Consider the following 22213-nt stretch of genomic DNA (forward strand, 5'->3'; position numbering starts at 1 on the left):
GTATTAACAATAATTGTATTTGCCTAATGTGAGAAAATGTGTACTACCAGAAGAAGAGAGGAAGCATTGGATGGTGTAATATTGGGCCTAGATTGAAGAAGTTAATATGTACCACTGAATTACTAATGGACCCAGACAATACGTTGTTTATAAAGTACTTATGATTGTAAAACTAGAAAATATTTATATACAAAAAGAATTTATGAGTGCTGAATGTTGAAAATTGAATATAATGATCAGTCTAAAATAAGTATGTTGACATATGATTGATCATATATAAAGAATAAATGAGTAAATTAACAAATATACAAAGGAAAAGTTAATGTGTTAATGGTTTGAAAAAAATGGGAAGATAAGAAATTCACAGTTGTAATCCTAGAAGTTACTCAGAAATAAGCCACATTAACTATAATGCAGTCTCAGGTAAACTAATATAAACCTACATTAGTTTAGCCTTGAAGTCAAAATCAAATATATTACAATAGCATTAACCTTGAAAATAAACATGATGGATACATAGATATGTAGTTTTGCTCCCATGCTTTTAAAATTATTTTCTAGTATTTGGTTGAATGTTTTCTAAGCACAATTAAGCATGTGCCATCAAATGTTACAAATATGGATACTATTTAGGTTTGGTTTAGGTTATGGAGATTTTATTCTATGAATAATTTTGTTTTTAAATTGAATTGTTTTCTACTGCAGGAGAGAACAATTATAAAGAGGCAACAAAGTACAGAATTTTAATATATTGCATTGAGAAACAAGAAAATTTGTTTCAGAGGAAATTTTAAATTTATACACAATAGAGATATGTAGAAATCTATAGCTTTTGACCAATGTGGACGGTAAAAAGAAATACTGAATATTCTTTCCATTAGATTTGTAAAGAAACTTAAACAGACACTAAACATCTTTCCATATTTTTATTTCATACAAAATGGTCATTTTAGTTTCTGTAAATAACTAAAAATAATGTACCTCCCTCAAAGCAAATAAAAAAATATTAACATATCTACCATTGAGGTAGGATGTTTAATTTTATAGGTTGTCTGAAAATATATCCTGTCCTAAGGAGAATTGCCAATGTTAGGCGCTGTAGATGGTGGGGGCAGTGGAGGTGGGGGCGGTGGGGGTAAAGACAACATAGACAATAAAGGCTCATAGGTGTTCTGAGGACATGTAGGAGGCCACCTCCAATCTACTGGTGGGGGTGGGGGTGGAAAATTTGTATTACCAACAGTTTCAAAAGATGGAGGTGGGAAGGAATACTGATGTCTTCTCATACTTTCCAGCCTCTGTTGCTGACAAAAAATAGGTGCTTTCTGCAAGTGTGCATAGTCAGAGGAATAATACGGTGGAGTTATATTGTGCTGTCTATAGAGACGTGGAAAAGGAGTTACAGGAGGAGATCTGCCCCACGAAAACCTGGTTGTAGGTTGTCCTCTACAATATCCACCTGAATATTCTGAAGGTTGTCGTCTGGACTGATAATTTGGCCCATTATCATCTACAGAAGCAAATAAAAATCGGGAGAGATTAGCATCATTTAATAGTTTATGAATATTATAAAAACCATGCTATGTTTTTCCCAAGACTACACTAATAGTTAATGAACTAAACTGAAGTTCCATAACTCTTGGCATACTATATAACAGTCATCAAATTGTGTACTATTTTTTTATTTTTTTATACATTTTTATTTAAAATGCATAGGCTTTTTAAGATTATGTAGTACAACTGAGTTGCCTAATGGAAAACACTGAGGTAACACCTAATTATTTGAGTTATGGACTGCACAGCAAAGGAATGAAGGAAAAATTAAGATCTGTTGTCAATTGAGATAAACTAAGTATAAACTTTGAAAGAGGCAACTGTGAATAGTTCAAAATTAGTATTATTTGATCAACCATATATTCTTCATAAATATAAAACCTGAAGATTTACAATTACAAATGCATTTACACTTTTAATACGTGATTATCCATGCCCTACTTTCCAAACATTCAGCATCACATAAGTAAAATTATTGATCTGCTATTTTGACATACAAAGGTAGCATTATTTTTCTTAGTAAATACCAATAATTATTAACCAACATTCTTTTGCAACCCACTATTTCTATTTACTTGATGCCTGAGCAGCTGAAGAGATCTGTTCTCCCACTTTTTAAAAAGGGTAATTCTTATAAATATAAAAATACTAAATTTGAAAGGCTTATATATAAAGTCAAAAGTGTGGAATGTATTGAATCAACTTTAAACAAATAATATGTAAAATTGGACTTCTGGGTTGTTTAAATGTCTATTCAATATTCCAGGACAGCAGCTACTTACTGCTATCATTTTGCTGTGATCTGAGCTTCTTTCTTTTTATATTCTGAGATTTCTTGTGTAATTTTGCTGCTTTTTCTTTTTCATCATCACTGAAATCTAAAGCCTAGAAAAAAATAAAATAAAAAACTGGAAGGTTAAAAAAAGGTAAATGCTTGAAATTTATAACAATTCCACTACATCTAAGAAAACTGCAATTCTTGGATTTAATTCAAAAAACATGCTTCAGTACAAATTAACACACAGGGATAGTACTTCTTTGAATTCTGTAAGAGCATGTATGCTCTTAAAAGTTGCAAAGACATTGTTTGCACTCCTACTCTCCCCAATGGCCACTTTTCAATTATGAAAGAATTCAGAGATTAAATGACAGAAAATCATTGAATCACTGGATCACCTAGAATACTGGACTTGCGTGGCTTGGAGGAATTTAGAATATTCTGTTCCTGGATCTGCAGGTTTGCATAATCCTATTCATCATATTGGTAGAATGGAACTTCTGGAAACTTTCAATCTCTTCTCAGGAACCCCACACAAAACCTACAGATGGCAGATCTGGTTCCTTTTGAATATACAAGCTTTGGCATAAAAAAAGGAAAGAGACAATCCTCAAAAAATTATGCCTTGCACCCTAAATTTGTAATGAAAGTTACATCTCCATCTTGGGCTTTGGAAAAGGGATTTTTTTATAATAGTGAGATATGAGTGGGAAATGCATCATCAACAACTCTTTGACTTGTTATTAAAAACAAATGAACTTTTAAAGAAGTTAAGCTGAAGTTATCACTTCAGGAATAAAATATAAGTTTCTCCAGGAGACGGAATTAATTTTCCCAAATTAATGTTACTTGTTAAGTAATATTCTCTGCATATATTATTCTTTAAAAAAAAAGGAAGTACATTTTGAATTGGAAAAACTAAAGTGCAAAATTAGTATGCAAAGGATATCCTTGCCTCAAGAGGTGGCTCTTCATCATTCTTCCAAGATGCATCTGATCCCTTTTCTCTAGAACACAAAAGGATGGGTTGTTGGTTGTTTTTTTCTTTTTTTGTAAAGAACAAAAGATAAATCCCTGTGTACACACCACAATAATATTAGCATTATTTGAAAGTTAATATTTTCTTCTTTAAAATAAAACTAAGCCATAGTGCTTCACAAGAAAAATGGTAAAATCTTTTGAAAAGTTATCAGATGTGTAGACATTTTCACAACAGTCTTCCTCAACTGGAAGACCGATGCTTTTCTGACTATAGTGGTCACAACAATCATAATTGCAAGTTACTGTGACTAAAGAAGATTATATTCAAAAATGTATAGTGGATAGCAAGTAGAGGAAGACTGCTCTGGTGAGCCTTTGCAGAGAATCCAGTTTATAACCAAAATTCTAAATACAGGATCAGGTTATGAAATATATGAAGAAACATATCAATCTTAACTCTCAATTTTTGAGATCTAGTTAAACATGCAGAGATAGATTATTAGATTAGGTCATTAGGGCCTAAATAGGAGGAAGGTGTGTTGGTTATGTTCGCCACCTTATTTGTAAAAATAACAAAGGTGGGGTAAGTCTACATAAATAAAAAATGAAAAGATAAATAAATTAGACACTGCTAAAAAGAGTTTAGAAATTTTTTACTGTTTAAATTATTTGTGTGTGTGCATGTATATTTCAAACTTTGAAAGCCAATTTGGTCTAGTGCAGGGGTAGGCAACCTTGGCTCTTTTATGACTCGTGGACTTCAACTCCCAGAATTCCTGAGCCAGCATGGCTCAGCTTGGAAATCTCTCCCTTTCCCCTCAGCATGGCTGGCTCAGGAATTCTGGGAGTTGAAGTCCACGAGTCATAAAAGAGCCAAGGTTGCCTACCCCTGGTCTAGTGGTTAAGGCACCAGGTTAGAAATCAGGAAACTGTGGTTTCTAGTTTTTCCTGAAGCATGAAAGCTGGCTGGGTAACTTTGGGCTAGTCACTCTCTCAGCCCACAACATCACACATCAAACAACAAGCCAGTTGGTCAATTCCTGCCCCGACCAATGGATCAACACTTGGTTGATCTGAAAAAAGCAGATCTTGCACTTGTAAAAAACCATTAGGCACAAAAAATGTATATGTCGAACTTACTGTTTCAATTTTTCTGGAAATATATACTGAGTGAAGCTTTCCACAGCTGGAGCAAAACATACTGCATCTTTTATTTTAATATCTTTAGACTGAATGTGCTCAGGACTATTAAACTGTACTACATAAAAGGGATGTGACACTGGGCCAAATATCTCAAAGATCTGCAAGACAACAAATATTATTACTTCATAAAAACAAGTTCTGTAATTACTTGATTACATTTAACAAGAAAAAATATTGGGGAAGTGAAAATACTGTAAAAATAATTTTCTAAGCTCTGAAATTCAGCTTCAAATTTAACTGCTTATAACTATCCCAAGAGCAATTTCAATATTATTTATTAATAAAGGGAATATATACAGCTCATAGTCTTGAACTGTGGAGTCCTCGGTATTCTCTGAGCTTGTCTGTTTACTTTTAGATGTTTCCTTACCCAACTAGGTAAATCTTCTGTTCTAGCACTGTTTTTAAGGAATGCCAAAATTTCTAAATAAGAAAATTGCAGAATATCACAGAAAATACAGATTTTAGAATCATATAACAATGCCTAATTCAAGTTTGAATGCTAAACTAATTAAAACATGCTTTAAAAGAACATTACAGATTTCTTTTTTAAAAAAAAATCTTAAATTTTAATATATCATGCTGAATTCAAACTTCTCAACAATTTTGTGAACTGGTTATTATCTATATACTAGTAATTATCTACATATTGCTAAAAATCTTGGTCTGTACCCATTAACTGGGCAAAACAATGCCAAAGGTTGTCTAGTCAATAATAAAAGTTAAGGTAATTCCCACCTCAATTGATTTCTAATCTTGTTGCTTGTTAATTTATCTTATTTTTTTATTTAACAATTGGATTAATTTTAGGCACATGGTAGCAGTTTTAGGATCATTTTAGGAAAATTTAGCAACGCAACTGCTTATGTTTAATTTTTTTACACCCACTATTCTATTTATTTGTGTTTCATATGTTTTTCAAGAATATTAAGAAAGGCAAGTCTTATACAAAAAAGTATACTATTGAAAAATTAAATAAGCCGTATCAATAGATGTACTGTATCATAAAAATATACTCTTAACTTAATTTTTTCTAACAACATGTGCTTTGCAAACCAGATAACATACAGCATTTTCCTAAAGAAACCTACTATTGTAATGTCTCAAAAATGTCTTTATGCTGGTAATACTTTTATGGTTGCTAAAACATTGTTTAATGGCATTAGCAATACAAATAATTAAAAAATTATTTACCTTTCCTAATGAATGACGATCTTCCTTGAAAAGTACTGTATTTTCATTCACCGGAGGAAGTCCCTTCTCTGACTCAATTATTACTAAAAAAAAAAAAGTTGAACATTTTGCTAAATTCTTCCCAAAAGAGAGTAAAGTGTACTTTATTTCATTGTAACTTTCCACTCTATAGTTGGGGATTTTCACGTAGACAGAGTAAGGGGGGAGGGAGAAGAATGAACATTCTTAGCCATAACAATTGCCGCTGCAGTTATACTCAAGGTCAATGTGAATAAAGAATTTTGGCCGGCAAGAGGGTAGGCCTTTTTAATCAGAGAATGCGATGCATGACAGCTTGTAACTTTGTTCCAGGGGAGGAAACTTTCAGTTTTGGGTTCAACAGTATAAGGGCCGATATTTTATTTCCTAATAAAATGTTCTTTAAGGAAGATTTTCTTGCCTTGAAGTTCTTTTAACTGTTTCATCTATCGAAACCATGACATACTATATTAGTTTCATTCTTATTATATAAACCTCAAACAAAGGCTCTAAATTGTTATACCTGCAATGATAGATAACTTATTAAGTTACATGTCAGAATCCAATCATATTTCATCTTTAATTATCAAATATAGAAACTCCCAATTCTGCCTTCTTTGGATTCTGCCATAAGAGGGAGAGAAGGGGGAGAACAAAGGGGCTTTATGGCCCTCACTTCCTTCAGTAGACTTCAAAGAGCTGAATGCTGAATGTGTGTTTATTGTAACCTATTGTAACCTCAAAGCGTTAACACCAGAGAACATTAGCATTAACAAAGAAGAGTATTTGCCTTTCATGTAGTTATCTGAAGTCTCCATCCAGACGGAAGAAAGAAGAAACGGGGTGGAATTGTGATACTTGAAACTATCACTGGAAGGGGGGTTGATTGGGTGGGACTACTGGGGAACCCCTTAAAACCTTGAATGGGAGAGCTTGAACCCCAAGTCCTGTCTAGCATGCCTGCAACCATTTTCTCTTAATAAAGGATTCCTGTTGGAAGAGCTATTCCAAGAGTTCTGTCTTCTTAAGATGCAAAGTGGGGTGGGTCCTTACATTAGACAGGACTTGCAAAATTAATCCACCTGGAAGGTAGACCCTTGCCGGGGGATTTTGCAAAAATTTACCATGTCAGACAACGAAGCAAGAGAGGGAGAAAACTCCCTGGAAAGAGAGCCGCTGACCCAGTTGGAACCTTGCCAGATGTTGGGATCCGAGAGGCCAGATTTCTCAGAAGAAGAAGTGGTGGAGACACAGGACCACAAGCCTCACTGGTCGATGGGCGTTGGAAAGAAAAGCGAGTGGGGAAAGGAATCAAGAAAAGTGACCCTGAGACGGGGGACCAAGCAACCAGAATGGAAGCAGGAGATGGAGAAATCCCTGCACGCAAGTGAAGAGGGAGGAAGCTGTATGCCGTACTCAGACTGGATCCTAGAGAGAGCTATTGACCTGATGAAGAGAACTCTCAGCTCCCTAGGAGAGGAGATTCCTGAGCCCTACGCCCGCCCCAGTTCCTGGAGCCACAAAGGGAGAGACACCGAGGGGGACGTGGAACCTGCAACCCCAGGGACATTTACTGATCCAGGAGCTCCCACCCCCTACCGGACCCAAGATGGAAATCTGGACGGAAGACACTACCACCCACAATGGAGGCACCGATCCATTCCAAGACGTCCACCGTTGGAGGTGAAATTCAAAGGGGAGCCAACACGCTTGGGGTTTTTCCTAACCCAAGTCCTCAGCTACATGGAGGAATATGGGCAGGACATCCCCAGCGACAAAGCCCGCATCCGGATCGTGCAATCTGCCCTGGATGGACCAGCTGCAGATTGGGTGGTGAACCTGCATGACTCCAATGCCCCAGAACTCAGTAACTTCAACCGTTTCATGTCCTCTTTGAGAAGACGATTTGAAGACCCCCTGGCTGATCGCAAAGCCCGTGAAAGAATAACAACGATGAGGCAGGGCAAACGCCCAGTGGCTGAGTATACACAAGAATTCCGAGCCATTGCCAGCAAACTGAATTGGCCAGAAGACATCCTCCTTGGCCGTTTCAAAGACGGACTAAACTATGATCTATATGATGCTTGCCTGCCCCGAGGAGACCCACATCGACTTGAGGAATGGTACGTCTTGGCAGAGGAAGCAGAGATCGACATATTGAAGAGGCATCGCCGAGGAAAACAATGGAGCCGCCCCCCGCCTGAGCTGACACACCAACCGGTGAAATCATCGGATACAGCCAAGAAGCAGATGGGGTGTTTCAAGTGCGGAAGAGAAGGACATCGAGCTGTAGAATGCCGCTCAAAGGCCCCCCAGCACAACCCAGACAGATCCCCAATCAACAAACCCAGAGGGTATTCAGCTAAGCCAAAAGAAACAGCCATGAAAATGATGGAAATTGCAGAAACCCCCACCTCTGCTCACCAAGGGGAAAGAACTCCAGCCTACACCACAGGGACGGTGGATGCCTCAGATGACAGCTCGGAAGGCGAACCCCTGGTAAGTGGACGCATCACACCCATCTTCAAAACAGTGACTATATTAATCCCCCCCATGCCCGAAGCTGTGAAGGTGAAAGCCTTAATAGACTCTGGCTGCCACCCGCTGCCTCATTAGCCCAACACTAGTGGGGAATCTGGGCATCCCATCCAGGAGACTGGAACAACCAATCTCATTTGGCCAGCTAGATGGATCCATAGCAGGGGGGGTGCCAGCTACCCTAGCCACTCTGCCAATACACCTCTCCCTGGGCAACCATGAAGAGGACTTAACGTTTGTGGTGACCCCAGGTATGGAATGCCCAATGATTCTAGGGATGGAATGGTTGAAAAAATGGAACCCCTGGGTAAATTGGAGGACGACAGAAATCAAATTCCCGAAGGGGGACCCTATGGACTTAAAACCCCAAGGGAGGCTACCAGAATCAAGAATAGAAAAAGCATCCATAGGAGAGGAAAAAGATTAACAGAAATACCAGAGGAATATAGGGACCTTGCTGAAGTCTTCAGTGAGGAGAGGGCGAATGAGCTTCCCCCCCACCGACCCACAGACTGTACCATTGAATTCAAGCCTGGGGCAAAACTCCCGAAACCCAGATTATACTCCATGAGCCCAAAGGAGAAGGAGGAAATGGAAAGATTTATAAAAAAAAACCTGGAGAGAGGTTTCATTGAACCAGCTAAGCCTAAAGTGGCTGCCCCGGTCCTTTTTAGAGAGAAGAAGGATGGCTCTTTACGTTTATGCGTGGATTATAGGGCCCTGAACACAATCAGTGAAAGCAACCTATACCCGCTGCCCCTCATGAAAGACATGCTGTCACACCTATCGAAAGGGAAAATTTTTTCTAAACTAGACTTAAGGGAAGCTTACTATCGAGTGAGAATCAAGGAAGGGGACGAATGGAAGACTGCATTTAACTGCCCCATGGGGTGCTATCAATTCAAAGTCTTGCCATTTGGATTACAAGGGGGCCCTGCAGTCTTTATGCAATTAATCAATGACGTTCTAAGGGAGCACCTGTTTAAGGGGGTCCTTGTTTACTTGGACGACATTCTTATCTTTACCGAAACAAAAGAAGAACACGTCAAACTTGTCAGAGCGGTTTTAAAGAAGCTGCGAGCCGCTCACCTATATGCCAAACTCTCAAAATGCGAATTCCACCAGGAAAGGATAGACTACCTAGGCTATCGCATATCCCCACAGGGCATTGAAATGGACCCAGAGAAGGTCAGAGCAGTATTAGAATGGGCACCACCCCGCACAAGAAAGCAACTACAAAGTTTCCTGGGCTTTGCAAATTTTTACCGCCAATTCATCCCCTCATTTGCACAGATAGCCTTGCCCCTCACCAACTTACTAAAAACGAAGGGAACATCCTCAGTAAAACCTAGCCAGCCACTAACATGGACAATGGAGTGCCAAGCAGCGTTTGAGAGACTAAAGAGACTTTTTTCTGCCGAACCAGTACTAAGGCACCCAGACATGGACAAGCCCTTCATAATACAGGCAGATGCAAGTGATGTGGCAGTGGGGGCTGTGCTATTACAAGAAAATGATGATGCAGTATTGCAACCCTGTGCATATACATCCAAGAAACTCACGGAAACAGAACAGCGCTGGCCCGTATGGGAGAAGGAGGCTTATGGGATACGTTGGGCATTACTCACATGGCGACAGTTCCTGGAAGGCAACAAAATCCCCTTCCAGGTGTGGACTGATCACAAAAATTTGGAAGCCCTGAAAACTTCCAGGAAACTCAATCCCAAACAAGCCCGCTGGTCCCAGCATTTTCACCAATTCCAATTTAAGCTCAAACATTTACCAGGAAGAAAGAACTTCCTGGCAGATGCACTATCTCGCATGCCCCAATATAACAGCGCACGAACCACAGACTCTAGACCAATAATGGCAGAGTCACAACTGGCAGCACCAGTAACCACAAGAACCCAAGCCAAATTAAAACCACAACTGGACAGCCAAACTGGAATTGAATTCAGAAAAAGTTTGGAAACAGATGATTGGTTCCAGAAAAACAAAAATGTGTGCACAATGAGAGACGGGTTGCCTTGGATAGGGGAAAAGTTATATATACCAACAACTCAAAGAGTAATTTTCATGCACCTTTGCCATGACACAAAATCAGCAGGGCATTTTGGATTTGTAAAAACTTTACATTTAATTAAACGGCAATTTTGGTGGCCATCCATGAAAAAGGACATTGAAAGTTATATAGCCAGTTGTCCAAAATGTGCCACGGCAAAGAGGTTGCAAGGGAAAGTGCCAGGACTATTGCAAACAGTGGCAAGTCCCTCAGCCCCCTGGAGAGAAATAGCCATGGATTTTATAGTGGAATTGCCAGAAAGCAATGGGAATACTGTGGTCTGGACGGTCACGGACTTGTTTTCCAAACAGGTGCACTTTATCCCTTGCCAAAAGATTCCCACTGCAAAAGCCTTAGCAAAACTTTTCATCCAACACATTTACAGATTGCATGGGGCACCCCAACGCATCATCTCTGACAGGGGGGTGCAATTTACGTCTGCATTTTGGAAGGAATTTTTATCCCTCTTAGGAACCACTCAGGGACTGACATCTAGCCACCACCCTCAAGGAAATGGGGGGGCTGAAAAAATGAACTCAGTACTTAAGCAATATTTAAGATGTTTTCTTAGTTTCCAGCAGACCGAGTGGGCGGACTTACTCCCTTTTGCAGAAGTTGCCTACAATAATGCAGTCCACTCCAGCACAGGTTACACTCCTTTTCAAATAGCCACCGGTCAAAGTTTCAACCCCATGCCAGAATTAACCCCAAACGAACCAACGATCCCCTCGCTGAAAGAATGGATGGAAAAATTACAAAACACCTGGCCAATAGTCAGAAAAGCACTAGATGAAGCTAGGCAGGCTTACAAAACACAAGCCGATAAAAAAAGGGTTGAGCCTACACCATTCATTATAGGAGAGATGGTGTACTTATCTACAAAATACCTAAAGTCCCTACAGCCCTGTAAAAAACTTGGACCAAAATACATAGGACCTTTTCCAATTAAAAGAATCATAAATCCAGTAACAGTAGAATTAGAATTACCCAAAAATCTCAGGCAAATACACCCAATTTTTCATTGCAGCTTGCTGAAAAGAGAGCATCAGTCACCTCTACGGCCAAAAATCCCCCCCCCACCACCTCCAATCATGGTGGAGGGTGAACAACACTTCGAAATAAAGGAAGTCCTTGACTCTAGGAGATATCATGGAGCAACTCAGTACCTAGTTGCCTGGAAACACCTCCCTCCCTCACAAAATGAGTGGGTCCATAAACGTCATGTCAGAGCCCCGAAGCTATTGAAGAAGTTTCACACAGAGTATCCTAACAAGCCTGACTAAATTTTATACTTGTGTTTTCTTTCAGGTGGATCTCTCTTATTTTTAAGAGGGGCCGGATGTCAGAATCCAATCATATTTCATCTTTAATTATCAAATATAGAAACTCCCAATTCTGCCTTCTTTGGATTCTGCCATAAGAGGGAGAGAAGGGGGAGAACAAAGGGGCTTTATGGCCCTCACTTCCTTCAGTAGACTTCAAAGAGCTGAATGCTGAATGTGTGTTTATTGTAACCTATTGTAACCTCAAAGCGTTAACACCAGAGAACATTAGCATTAACAAAGAAGAGTATTTGCCTTTCATGTAGTTATCTGAAGTCTCCATCCAGACGGAAGAAAGAAGAAACGGGGTGGAATTGTGATACTTGAAACTATCACTGGGAAGGGGGGTTGATTGGGTGGGACTACTGGGGAACCCCTTAAAACCTTGAATGGGAGAGCTTGGACCCCAAGTCCTGTCTAGCATGCCTGCAACCATTTTCTCTTAATAAAGGATTCCTGTTGGAAGAACTATTCCAAGAGTTCTGTCTTCTTAAGATGCAAAATTTATTTAAATTCCAACTTTTCTATTTCAATTTGCAAATGGAACTGGTTTAAAACATGTGAGCTATGTATAGCATTAATGTAGACTTACAATTTATATTATAACATTCACTGGTTGTAATTCAGATATTACAGAAGAAAAAGCAAAAAGTATAAAGGCTGCAACAGCTACTATATAGGACAGGCAAAAGACTAGTAGAGTGCACCCATGAACACCATGAGAGCTCCTTAATTGCACAATACAGACTCAACTGTAGTTTCAACTGAGAAACCGTGGGCATCACGAAGGTGAAGCTAAATTCAAAAGCTCTAGAAAATTCCTAGAAACTTGCCATTCAAGCCAATAAGCAATAAAAAATAATAAAGACAAGATTAAAAAATCTAATAAAATAAATATGTAAATAAAATATACATCAGCTATTCATTTCCAACTCCCATATTCTGGGAGAGGTGAGAGGGATAAATTAGGTCTAGATATTAAACATGAATTCATGTATGCATATATCTATGAAATAATTTAGAAAGAGACATGTGCAAGACAGTAAGGTGAACCTGATCTTTTTATACACTTAGCTAAATATTTGCCTCTGTAAAACTGAATGCTTAGAAAAATGTTATATTACTGTGACTGATCTTACTTACAAAACCATTAACTAAAGAAGTATCTAACAGAAATAAGGAGAAACTAAGGGGTTGACATACTAGAGGAATGTAAAATGTTTTAAACATATGTAACAAAAAAAATGTACTTTTGAGTTTCCTGAGTTTTATGGCTGCGGTTGGGCTGTTATTTTTGTGACTACTCACTGGGTTGCTTGTTTTCAAATTTATTATATATTGTACAACACAGACCAGAGAAAAAGGGGTAATGTGGCAACAAAATTTTGAAAGCAGCAATTAAGCACATGGGAGACAGAAAAATATTTAAATCTTCCAGGTTGCCTGTTAAGTTACTGCTGTTTATTAACAATTATTTGCAAGGAAAAAGGTCAAATTGAACAATGAATGGCCTATATGGTTTATTTTGCAAACGAGTAATTTAAAGACATGCCTGCACAACACTTGCAAATGTTAATGCTGTTGAGACAGTATAAATGCAAAACAAATACTATTACTAATAAAGAACAGTTGTAGTTCAGGATTGAAATGATGGGTCCTTAGTGCTCGCTGAGCTTTTTCTTGCAGTTGTTGACTAGCATTGACAATGTTACCTAGTTTGGGTAATGAAACTTATGCAACAAAACAACCAAGCTAAGACAGCATGAAAGATCTCTCAAATAATATTACTAATTTTGAGCTAGTTTGGTTAGGTTATTGAGAGGCCAGTCTAGAAACCAAGAGACTGTGAGTTCCAGTCCTGCCTTAGGCATGAAAGCCAGGTGGGTAACTTTGGGCTAGTCATTCGCTCAGCCCAACCTAAGAGGCTGTTATTAGGAAAATAGGAGGAGGAAGTATTATGTATGTTCACCACCTTGAGTTATTTATAAAGTAATAAAGGTGGGATTAAAAAATATAATAGATTGAATAATTTTGCTTGGACTGATTTATCAGACTTTGGTATGTACAAGTATTCTCTACTTGCTGCTATGCCCTGCTGATGTTGAACTTTCAGAATTCATTTAAAATACCGTATATGCCGGAGTATTAGGCGACCTGGCGTATAAGACCCCCGTCTTTGGCGCCGAGTCGCATTCCTAGAACGTCGTCTTATACACCAGAAACTACCAGTATTTCCGGCGTATAAGACGACCCCCGTCTTTGGCGCCGATTTTAATGCTTGCGGAAGTCGCCTTATACGCCGGCATATACGGATAAGATGGTATGTTAATTGTGGGAATTATTGCTAAATTTTGTTCATGATTGCTCTTTTGACCTGACAGGGAGTTTCTGGATTTTCCTTTGGGGGGGGGAGACTATAAAATATGTTACTGAAAATCAAATATTTTGTGGGGATTCAAAATAATCACAAAGAGCCACAAATTGCTCACTCTTGTATTAAACAATCAAATACTCCATATATAACTACATAATAAAACATTTTCAGGGAACATAAAATGCACACTCCCACACATCTTCTTACCTAGATGTTCAATGATGCTGGAAACTTTCCCAAAAGGCATCAGTTTAACAGATTCAGGAAGAATTATCATTACGTCTTCAACAGGAAGTGGGTCCTGCTGAATAAATAATTTTAAAAATCATTTGCATACTAAGGCCCAATCTACGTAACTTAATTAACATTCACTACAGGCTATAATTATTTTCTTACTAATATTAATGATGTATTCTGACAAACAATATGCTAAAGATAACCACAAATACACAAAAAAATACTTGGAGAGTCTCTTCAGTTCTCCAGAACTAGAAAATGCTATATTTGTGCACTCTGAAAATTGGCCCAAACCACTTCAATCCTCTGAAAATTGGGCAAGATTGGCCAAAATGAATAGCTGAAATAACTAAGCAATCTGGTACTTTTTTCTTGTTGGAATACATTTGTATAATATGGATGCATCACATGGTTTAACACTTGTAAGGTAACAAAAATAACAAGGGAAAGGAAAAAAGAAATAAGAACTTGAAAGTAAATGTATCTTTATAGCCCATCTTTCTTCCATTCCTTGTGTACGTGACCAAAAGACAAACTATTAAAACTTTTTTCTGTGAAAGATTTCACATCAATTAGATACATGTAATATAGCACAACTTAAGATGAAACTGAATAAAATTTCTATTCTACAAGTAATTCCACTTCATCAAAACAGCAATTCTCAAGGAAGAAATAGATATTTATAAGGGGAATGAGTACACACAACCTAATATTTTTCCTTTTTCTTCCTGTTAGTTATATTTAATTTACCAATTCAACTTCACAAATACCTACCCCAAAGATTGTTTGAAACCATTTTCCCTGCCATAATCTAAGCTATGAATAAGAATATCTGATTGGAAAAGTCTGCTATAAACATTTATACGAACGATCAAAGAAATAAAGTACCTCGATTTGCACAATATACTTCTATCTGTTGTCCTCTCAAATTCATTATTTTGCTAAATGTAGCTTGGTGATAATTTTTTTCTAGGTAACACCCAACTGTGTTTTATAACAGTAAAGACACTTACTTTAGTCAATTCACTTTTTTTAGTAGAAGAATTTTCATTTTTATCTTGTTGATCATCACCATCAGACAACAATGGAGAAGAGGAAAGAGAAGATGAACTGTCTGCATCAGTATCACTGCAAAGGGAAATACTATTTTTCAACAAGAATTCTGCCACATTAATTTAAAAAAGTAATAGCAATGATCACAAGGCCTGACTTTGGCCAAAATCTCCCTTTTAGTAATAAATCACAATATGCATCAAGGATTTGTGTCAGGTGTGGTGAATGTTATTTAGTAGCTATTAAGAAAAAAGAAAACCCTTCTATTTTGCATAAAAACCCACAGTACTGCAGAACTGGAAAAGGGCAGTTTTTATAGTTCTGTTAACTGTCAAGTTTAAAGCTATTAGGGTTACCTCTTTGGTCTCACTGCTTTATAAAAAGGGCAAGTCTCAATATTAATGCATCATTTTCCTTATTACTTACCTAAGCTGGCTGGCATTATTACTGCAATAATTACAGATGTGTACATCACTTAGCTTCCTCTGCCTAAACAAGACTAAGAAATAAAATGTGAAGAACATAAAAAAAGGGAAGGCCCCCGACTCACCTGTCCGATTCCAAGGAACCACCACCCTCCATTGACCCTGCTCCCTTCTCACGCCGTAGCGCCGCCGGATTCTCTTTCGAGAGCGCATCTTCCTCTTCGACTCCGACCGCCGCCGTTTGGCGACTGAGTCCTCCGTTCTGTTCGCTGTGGCCACCCTGAAAAGCAGAGGAGGGGGACTGATGGTCCACCTTCACTTCCTCGGACGGTGGGCGGTCTTCTTCCTTTTCCGATGCTGCCGCCACAGCCTGCTCACCACTCATCCCGGGAGAGGTGTTGCCGTTGCCGTCCTCAAGAGTTGCCGGCTTCTCTTCAGCAGCAGGGCTGCTAGAGTGAGGAGCATCTCCTGCAGCGCCACCTCCCTTCAGGCCGACCCAAGGAGGCTCTGGCTCCCGTGGAAGCCCCGAGGGCTTTCCCGGGGCTTCTTCACAGAGGCGCTCCGGGGAAAGCGGGACTTGCTCGTCGCCTTCCTTCAAAGCGGGTCCCTGGGGGGCCGCCGCCGTTGTATCGGCGCTTCCCTCGCAGGCGACCCTCAGCGTCTGCAACTGCTCCGCCACCGTCGAGCCTGCAAGGCCGGAATCGCCGTCCATCCGCACAGCCGAAGACGCGTCCATGACTGATCCACGTGCGGCTTCACAAACGGATGACAACAAATGATGGCGCGCTATATTTACGCCACCTCCGGGGCGGTTCCTTCCAAGGGAGCGATATGCGCAGGTGAGGTGCGTGTGAGCGGATAGGTTCGCCGCAATTGCTGGGGCTGAGAAGCAGATGCGATATAAAGAATGGAAGGCTCGTAGCTGCTGGGGTGGGGTGGGGCGATTTAGAGTATGAGAGTCTGAGTTGTGTTCGTCTTCATTTAGCTCGGCTGCCAATGATCAGATTCTATAGTATACCGCCAGTCTCGAATAATGTCACTATCTGCCCACTCCCCACAAGAACACATTTATCGATCCTCTTGTTTTTAACACAAGCATTCTGACACTGCAGAATCCTTCACACACAAACAAGCAATTATGAATTGCCCCATTGACGCCTGTTTAAGAAGCAAACCTGTAGATAAGAGTGAAGGCTTTGTGAGATGTAAAAAACCCAAATTTTGATACTCACAATACGAAGACAAGTCTGGTTAACAAAACAAAGGTTTATTGGAGAATAACAGAAACAGAATAAAAGAGAAAAGAAAAAGAATAGAAGAGAGGAGAGGAGAGGAGAGGAGCATTTGCAAACGCGGCCCCCTGGATCCTTCCCTATGGATTGGATTCCAGGAGCACACTGGCCTGGTTTCAAGATCTGCATTTTATACCCCTACAATGCATGTCACATCTAAGCAGCTCTTTCATCTTTATAGATGTACTCTGAAGTTGTACTTTGTTAACCTGACTTCTTCCGTCCATCTGCTGTTATCTTGTTTATTTGTAAGTCTCACCTTGGGTCAAAATCCCCCTCTTCGATAGTAGGATTTCTACTCAAAGTGTAAGTTCCTGTGTCGGGAGGATTTTTTAGGCAGGAAATAGTAAACATTTGGTCATATATTGGCATTGCATTGTTACATTTGTGTTACAGTGTTACATTCGTACTAAAGAGATAGTTTCATATAATGGCATTACATTTCTACAATTATTTCTACAATTATTAAAAGAATAACTTTTATTTCCTTCAGCTTGATGAGGACGATCACTTGACTATGAACCAGTAATGTGCGGCAGCAGCCAAAAAAAAATCTAATACAATCCTGGGTGGTATAAACAGGCATAGAATCAAGATTACATGAAGTATTAGTACTGCTTTATAAAACCGTAGTAAGACCACACCTGGAATACTGCAGCCAATTTTGGTCACCATATCACAAAAAAGAGGTTGAGAATTTTTTGGAAAAAAATCATAGAAAAGCAACGAAGATGATCCAAGGCCTGGAGACTAAAACATACGAAGAACAGCTGCAGGACTTGGGTTTGGATAGTCTAGAAAAGAAGAAATAGGGGAGACATAATAGCAATATTCCAGTATTTGAGAGGCTGCCACAAAGAAGGGGTCAAATTATTCTCTAAAGCACCCGAGGGCAGGACAAGAAACAATGGTTGGAAACTGATCAAAGAGAGAAGCAACCTGGAATTAAGGCAGCATCAGCTGGAGGTGACCAGCAATTGGCCCTCACCCACTTCACACACATCCAGCTCTGTGGACTCTGAGGGAGGAGACTCCGCAAGTGACATGCCCCCCAGCCTGGGATATTTAAGGGATTTCAATTGATCTTGATAAAAAAATTGTTACTTCTCAAAATAGGATTTCTATTGGAAGCAGCAAAGGAACTGCTCCCTTTTCATCTTCTGGAACAGTAGAAGCCTAATTTACACGGGTGACTTTTTTTGCATGTGACTTAGGGTAGAACCCAGGTATGAATTTAATGAAAGAATGTTTAATGACATGTCATAATAATTTTTACTTTTTTCATTTTCTGTCTTTGAAAACATATAACTAAGTATTCATAGAACTAAGAAGAAATTTCCTGACACCAAGAACAATTAATCAGTGAAATGGCTTGCCTTCAGATGTTGTGGGTGCTCCATCACTGGAAGTTTTTAAAAAGACATTGGACACCCATTTATTCAGAACAGAATAGGCTCTCCTGCTTGAGCTCAGGCTTGGACCAGAAGATCTCCAAGGTCCATTCCAACTTTGTTATTCTGTATTCTGTATATCAGTATTGCAGCCCTCTGACTAATGAACTAACCCTCATGTGGCACTTGGGTAATTGCAAATTGAATTCCCTATTACGAGGAAGAAAAGGCCAGGTTGTTCATGAGTTAGCTTTTTTGAATAAAGTGTCACAGAGGTAGGAAAAAAATTAACATTCTCCAGTTGGGTTGGTTTTGTACAAAGCTTAAAACCAAAAGTACAACATACTATATAACCAGTGATGCCCTGGTTAAGTGATACTCACAATAAAAAGTCACATCATCAGCTGAGATGACTAATGTCCTGGCCTAAATGCCTGTGGGACCATGTGAATTTCAGTGAGATGCTGTTCCACAGGATAGGTGCAACCACAGAGATGGTAGGATCCAACAGAGTGGCATTGGTTGATGGAAGAGACTCTGAGCAGGTCCTCTCTGCTAGACCTAGTTTAGATGTAATACATATTAGGTATATTATAAATATATTACATCAGGCATGTCAAACTCGTGATGTCACGTGATGTCGCGCAACGTATTGGGCCAGTTTTGCCATTGCTGGTGGGTGCGGCTTCCACGTGACACGTCCAGCCCATGGGCTGGCAGTTTGACACCCCTGTATTACATTATATTATTTCATTGATATTTGGAAAGTTAAATTATAAAAAAAGTTTGCTGTGCTTTCCAGATGTTCATTTATCTTTTTACCCTTCTCATGTATATTTTAGGAAACCCAGAAAAACATAATCTACTGATGGTGATTTAAGGGGAGGGAGGGTGATTGGCTTCAGAATTTAAATATGAGCTCATAAATAGTTTTACATGGAAGACTAAAGCATTTAAAATTTCTCATGTCAGAAATCTTCAGCCCTAGATTCTTAAAATAACTCATTTCGTTCTTAACAATAGAAAAGCCCAAGCTGTGGTTGTCTATTCATTTACTAAAATAAAATAATGGTTCTAAAAGACAGTGCTCAATGTTTAAAGGTAAAGGCACTAATAGAGCAACATACATTTTCAGTAAAAATTAAAACAAAATTATATTTTATTCATTAATTATTTCATAAATGTTTCCAATTCTTTAACAGATTAAATGTAATACACATTTTCTCATATAGATCTTTATGAATTGCATAATGAACTTTATAATGAATTAATTTATATGAAATATAGACTATATTAAGTGGTTACATTACTGTTTAATATTCACACTAATGCTGTTAAATGCAGTACTTGAGGAGGCTGTAACCTTAATTATTTATGTAGTTTAACTGCCACTTTCAATAAGCTTCTATTATCAAAATATGTCAAGGTTAATATTAAATAATCTAAAATTATTAAAATATGCATTTATCTCATTTTGCTTCCAAAAGTACATTTTATTGTTGTATTTGTTAAACAAAAAGGAAAGGAAAACACTGTGAAGCTTGATAAATACTAAAATCCATATTATGACAATTTAGAAATCACCAAATTGTATAGGTTTTTGAGAATTTCAGGATTATATAAAGATACATTTATCCTATCATTGAAAATTATATTTTTCTATAATTCTTATAGAATTATAAACATTAAACTTGTTTAGATATGGTTTCTAGATCTATGTTCTTTAATTATTCATATACTTCTTGCTTATTTTAGTTGGCAGATTTTTATGATGCCAATGAATCCCATCTTGTGAAAGGTGTTTTGGAGACTTACACTGAGGACCTGATGAGCTAATCATCCCTGAAGGAGTGGGGATGTCATTACAATATAAATTAGCAATGAGAAGCTGGATTCTGACCACCAAAATTTCTCCAGAACAAGGAAAGATCATTCACATGTACTCTGGATTTCTTTTCTGAAGTACTCTGCACGATCCAATTTGTTTGTGGTCAGTTGGTGAGTTGAATAGTTAGTAGTGGAGGGATTCCATCTAAGTTCACTGTTGTAATATAGCCTATATGGAAATAACGTTACTTTGGAATCACTTTTTTATTGCTTCAAATATTAAGAACCTTTGGAAGAGCAATTTTATTCTGTTTTAAGATTGCAATACAGAAACATAGACATAGTCTGAAGGTGAAGCAGATAACTGCAGACAGAAATATAATTCAAATGCCTAGCAAAGAGTGCTTGCCTGAAAAATGCTGATTACAAGGTTATTTCTGAACAATGGATTCAGAAGTTAATTTTATAAATGTCTGCCATCATAGATAATGTGCAGAATGGACATCCGGAAGTGGCATCCACACAGAGAATCGGTTGTTCATATATCTGAATCCCACCACTGTCTAGGCTGCTTCTCTCTTTGTTCAGTTTCCAACCATTGTTTCTTGTTTTGCCTTCTAATGCTTTAGAATAGTGCTTTTCAACCCATGGTACACATACCACTGTTGGTACTTCAGTACCTGACAGGTGGTACGCATTCAACAGGTTGAAAGGCACTATTTAAAAAAGTGTAAAAGTGTAGTGAGGGATGAGTTGAACCAGCAGCAATGCCATAAAAAAGTGAGGGCCATAAAACCCCTTTGTTCACCCCCCTTCCCCTTCATCGTATGACAGAATCCAGAGAGGGAAGAAATGGGGTTTTCCATAGTTGATAACTAGAGATGAAATATAATTGGATTCTGACAGCATAGTTCTTAAGTGAATCTGGTTTCTCCATTGACTTTGCTTGTCAGAAGGTTGCAAAAGGGGATCACATGACACTGGGACACTGTGACCATCATAAATATGAGTCAGTTGCCAAGCATCCAAATGTAAATTACATGATCCTGGGAATGCTGCAACAGTCATAAGTGTGAAAAATGGTCATAAGTCACTTTTTTCAGTGCCATTGTAACTTCAAATAGTCACTAAGCGAACTGTTGTAAGTGAGGACTACCTGTAGTTTATAATTTTTTTCCTTTTGGGGGGGGGGTCATCAAGTTTTTGACACCTTGCTAGGCAATTGGTGGTATTCGAATATTGCCATATCCTAAAAGTGGGAAAATTGATGAAAAGGTTGAAAAGCCCTGCTTTAGAAAACTCTTAATAGACTTTTGCTGACCAGAGTTTAGTTTTTGTTTATAGATAGTGTATGAGATGAAGAAATTGTTTGTTGTATTTTAAGAGAAGGTGATAAGTTGTTAAAATTGTCTGTACTTGTGAAGAAGGGGAAAGTTATTTCATTATATATTTATTTTTTTCTTCTTTGCTATACTCTCATTTTTTTCTTTCTTTTCTATTTTTCTTTTCTTCTGCTGGAGCAAGTCTGCAATTATCAAAGAAAATATATCTTAGTATCCTAAAGTTAGTTACCAGCTATTTGCTCTGATAATATCAGTAAATCTACCATCATTACAGATATAATACTATTTCTTGTATTCTACTGAATTGCTGCCTATTTTTGCTTCACTTCAAAGCAATATACCCCAAATCCTCAGTAACATCTTGAAGCCAAATGCTCTGCCATGAAACTGCTATTTTACTTGTTCACAGCCTTTTCTCCTCATTTGTATGTGCAATGGTGGATACAGCAATGAGCTCATTATTAATGATGATACCAATTCCAATAGACTATGAAATTGGTTTGTCATGGACTGCATTAGGCTCTGACTATTGGCTCTCTTGACTCATGCAATGTTTGCAATGGCAATTATATCATTTTCACTCAGAAATGATGTTAAGGATGCTCTTACACTTCTACATAT

General features: G+C 38.3%; 1 protein-coding gene and 1 long non-coding RNA gene across 3 annotated transcripts in view; one reads left to right on the top strand and one right to left on the bottom strand.

The window, feature by feature from the left end:
* Window positions 1-911: 911 nt before the first annotated feature.
* Window positions 912-16527, bottom strand: NAF1 (nuclear assembly factor 1 ribonucleoprotein). 2 transcript variants are annotated; one of them, XM_039323934.1, is made up of 8 exons: window positions 15865-16527; window positions 15275-15389; window positions 14232-14325; window positions 5711-5793; window positions 4454-4614; window positions 3288-3339; window positions 2337-2439; window positions 912-1510 (listed from the first exon to the last, which is right to left on the bottom strand). In XM_039323934.1, exons 1-8 carry the CDS (start codon window positions 16473-16475, stop codon window positions 1071-1073), a joined length of 1659 nt encoding a protein of 552 aa, XP_039179868.1. In that variant the 5' UTR covers window positions 16476-16527; the 3' UTR covers window positions 912-1070. The 2 variants fall into 2 exon arrangements, with proteins under 2 accessions (XP_039179868.1, XP_039179867.1); XM_039323933.1 differs by having other exon boundaries at window positions 14232-14328; window positions 15865-16526.
* A 1385-nt stretch (window positions 16528-17912) lies between these two features.
* LOC120299287 overlaps window positions 17913-22213 on the top strand; it is a 42367-nt gene continuing 38066 nt past the window's right edge. The window contains exons 1-2 of the long non-coding RNA XR_005554377.1: window positions 17913-18257; window positions 20178-20420. This is a non-coding gene — a long non-coding RNA (uncharacterized LOC120299287). The remainder of the gene's footprint in view (window positions 18258-20177; window positions 20421-22213) is intronic.

The sequence above is a fragment of the Crotalus tigris genome, unplaced genomic scaffold, assembly GCF_016545835.1.
Source record: "Crotalus tigris isolate CLP2741 ecotype Arizona unplaced genomic scaffold, ASM1654583v1 scf7180000024287.791202, whole genome shotgun sequence".
NCBI classification, from domain to species: domain Eukaryota; kingdom Metazoa; phylum Chordata; class Lepidosauria; order Squamata; family Viperidae; genus Crotalus; species Crotalus tigris.